Source organism: Strongyloides ratti, scaffold srae_scaffold0000007 (assembly GCF_001040885.1).
Source record: "Strongyloides ratti genome assembly S_ratti_ED321, scaffold srae_scaffold0000007".
NCBI lineage: Eukaryota > Metazoa > Nematoda > Chromadorea > Rhabditida > Strongyloididae > Strongyloides > Strongyloides ratti.
This window is the reverse complement of record NW_020171525.1, coordinates 1288-4114: the sequence shown is the minus strand read 5'-3', so window position 1 is coordinate 4114 and position 2827 is coordinate 1288. Positions and strand designations below refer to the sequence as shown.

At 21.4% G+C, this 2827-nt stretch overlaps 2 protein-coding genes across 2 annotated transcripts; both read left to right on the top strand.

The window, feature by feature from the left end:
* SRAE_0000066200 (Zinc finger, CCHC-type domain-containing protein) lies at positions 1–861 on the top strand (the record flags this gene model as incomplete). Its single annotated transcript, XM_024646582.1, has 2 exons — positions 1–16; positions 167–861. 2 exons carry the CDS (start codon positions 1–3, stop codon positions 859–861), a joined length of 711 nt encoding a protein of 236 aa, XP_024500750.1.
* A 98-nt stretch (positions 862–959) lies between these two features.
* On the top strand, positions 960–1581 carry SRAE_0000066100 (Hypothetical protein; the record flags this gene model as incomplete). Its single annotated transcript, XM_024646581.1, has 2 exons — positions 960–1098; positions 1289–1581. 2 exons carry the CDS (start codon positions 960–962, stop codon positions 1579–1581), a joined length of 432 nt encoding a protein of 143 aa, XP_024500749.1.
* Positions 1582–2827: the final 1246 nt, after the last annotated feature.

Below are 2827 nucleotides of genomic sequence, written 5' to 3'. Positions count from 1 at the left end.
ATGCAGAAGGATAGAAGTATGACAAATTGTTTGAAAAAAATTGATTCATATAATAGAAAGAATAATATAAGTGCATGGTTGCAAAGATACAATATAGCGTTACGTTTACAGAAGATAGAAGAAAAAGATTAAATCGACCATTTGATATTAGCTATTGAATTGGAAGTGGAAACAAATATTATTAAATGGAAAAATATTGAACCTCTAATAACTTTTGATGATATATGTGATAGTTTAGAAAAGGAATATGAATATAATATTGAGAAGGTAACACTTAAAAGAAAAATAATTACTTATAAGTTGGATCCATATGAAAAAGAATTCGATAAAAGAATATATGGATTTGTCGAACTTATAAAAATGACTAAAAGAGAAAATTCAGACAATGAAAAATTGTTCTGGAAAATCAAAGTTAAATTAGGTGAAGCATTGAGTAGATATAATCCATTATTTGATCTAATAATGGAAGAAAACCATATTGGAATTACAGACCTTATCGAAAAAATAATCATGAAAGAAGAGATTGTTGTTTCTAAGCAGAAGTTAAGGAAAAAGGGAATAAATTCAAAACAAAGAAGTTCGGAAGAAAATGAAAACATTTTAAAATGTTTCAAATGTCGAAAACCTGGTCATATTAAAAGAAATTGTAGGTCATGTTCAATTAATCATAGGATAAGAGAAAAATTCGTAACACAAGAAAAGTTTACCAAAGTTTATGATGACAATGAAAATAATATAAGATTTAATGAAATAAAAGATGATGAACAGATACTTCTTGATATATCTGAAAATATTATAATGAAATCATTTGAAAAAGAAAAGATAACACGTGGACAAATACTTTTTATTACAATTGTTTAATCTAATAAGTTGAAAGAAAACGATTGTACAGTTGAAAAAATTGATGGACAATTTTTTCTGAAGAAGAGAGTAATAATTAGGAAAATTATATTTATTATATGGATGATGGAATTTCTAGGATGTTAGAAGTACAAGAATCGGATAAAGAAACAATAAAGCTTAAAAATGGTCGTCCGCGTAAGAATCAAATTTCTAATAAAGATTTGGAAATTAATAAAAATATTAATAAGGACACAAGTACGGAAGTAGATGATAAAATTAATAATAATTTAAATAATGGTAGAAAAGATTCATCTAATGAAATAATAATAAATGAAAAAAATAATAATAAAACTAAAAAACGTAAATGATGTCGCTTGAAAAAAAACTATTATCATCTGATAGTGATATTTTTATCATGATATTGAATCTATCAATATTGGTAGAGAACGTCCAATAAAAGAGGATAAAATACAACAAATAAGTAACAAAGAATTTATTGATAAAATGACACTACAAATTAATAATTTAGACAAAAATCGACATACAAAAATTAATAAAAGAGATAAAGTTTTAATATTTAAGCTTTTGATGCCAGGAATTACTAAGAAATTACAAGAAGTTTATGGTGAAACAAAATATGAAGTAATTGATTACTCAATTGATTATGTAAAAGTAATTGAGGAAAATGGGAGAATACACAAAGTAATCCATAGAAGTTTAATTAAAATGATTGATTAATATTTCTAATGTTTATTATAAAGATTCTATGTAGAAATTCTACTAACTTTTCTATTAATAGTGGTATACGCTATATAAGGAAATATCAAACAAGAAGGTAAAAGCTGAGAAATATATTTTTAATATTTCTATTATTTTATTAAATGATTAATCTTTATTGGTGATGAAATCTTTAAGTTTGATAAAAAAGAGAAACCTGCGTTCGTGGCACATAAAATTAAAGTACAACTAAAAGTATATAAGAGGATGAAAAATTTAAAAAAATTATAGTTAATTTTATATCGTGTTGTATTTGTAAATCTAATTTTATTGTAATGCTTTTAATTGTGATAATTTTAGGCGTTTGTATTGTACTAAGCATGTTCTGGTACTAGTTTGAATAAACTTGAGGTTAAATTAATTTTAAAAGGTAATTATTATATTTCTTATATAGGCATAGCTCCAATAATATATAATAAATGTTTTACTCATAATACAAAGAAAAAATAAAAAATTTAATGTAATATTGTATAAAATTGCTATTTTAATAAAAATGTTTATTATCTTTTTTTTATTTTGTATCTAAATTATGGTACTTTTCATTTTTGGTGTGAACAATTTTTTCATACATTTAATGTGCAAAATAAATAAAAATTCATAAAAATTTATTTTTTTTATAAAAAAAAATATTTTAATTTATTCTAATTCTTTTTTTTTGATGAGACATAATTGTGTGCTTTCTAGTTTTATTTGCTAATTTATAAGTATACCATTTATTTTTATAAAAAACCAAATGTATTTTTTATCAGAAAGAAAACTCAAAATATTCATAATTGAAAGAAAAAAAAAATTAGTAATTGTTTAGTAAAAATTTATTTTTTAAATAGATAAAAAATAATAAATTAAAATTAAACAAAAAAATTTTTTTTTAATTAAAATTATTCTTACAAAATATCATATTTGTTAGAAAATATCTTTTTTTATATTTAAAAAATATATTCTTATCGATAATATTAAAAAATTTATTGCATATATTTGTATAGTACAATCAATTAATATTTTCAACAAATATTTTTATATGTTTATAAACACACCTCTTTAACATGTAAAGTGTTCGTTGCTCTAAAGAAAGTCAGTTTTTCATAAGATATCATTTCTTTTTATTTCTTTAATAATAAAAAATGTACTGTAAACCTTGTTGTATCAATTGTTTACTTTATATTATAAGAGAAGAAATTCCCTTGTAACAATTATTTAAATGTTAAAT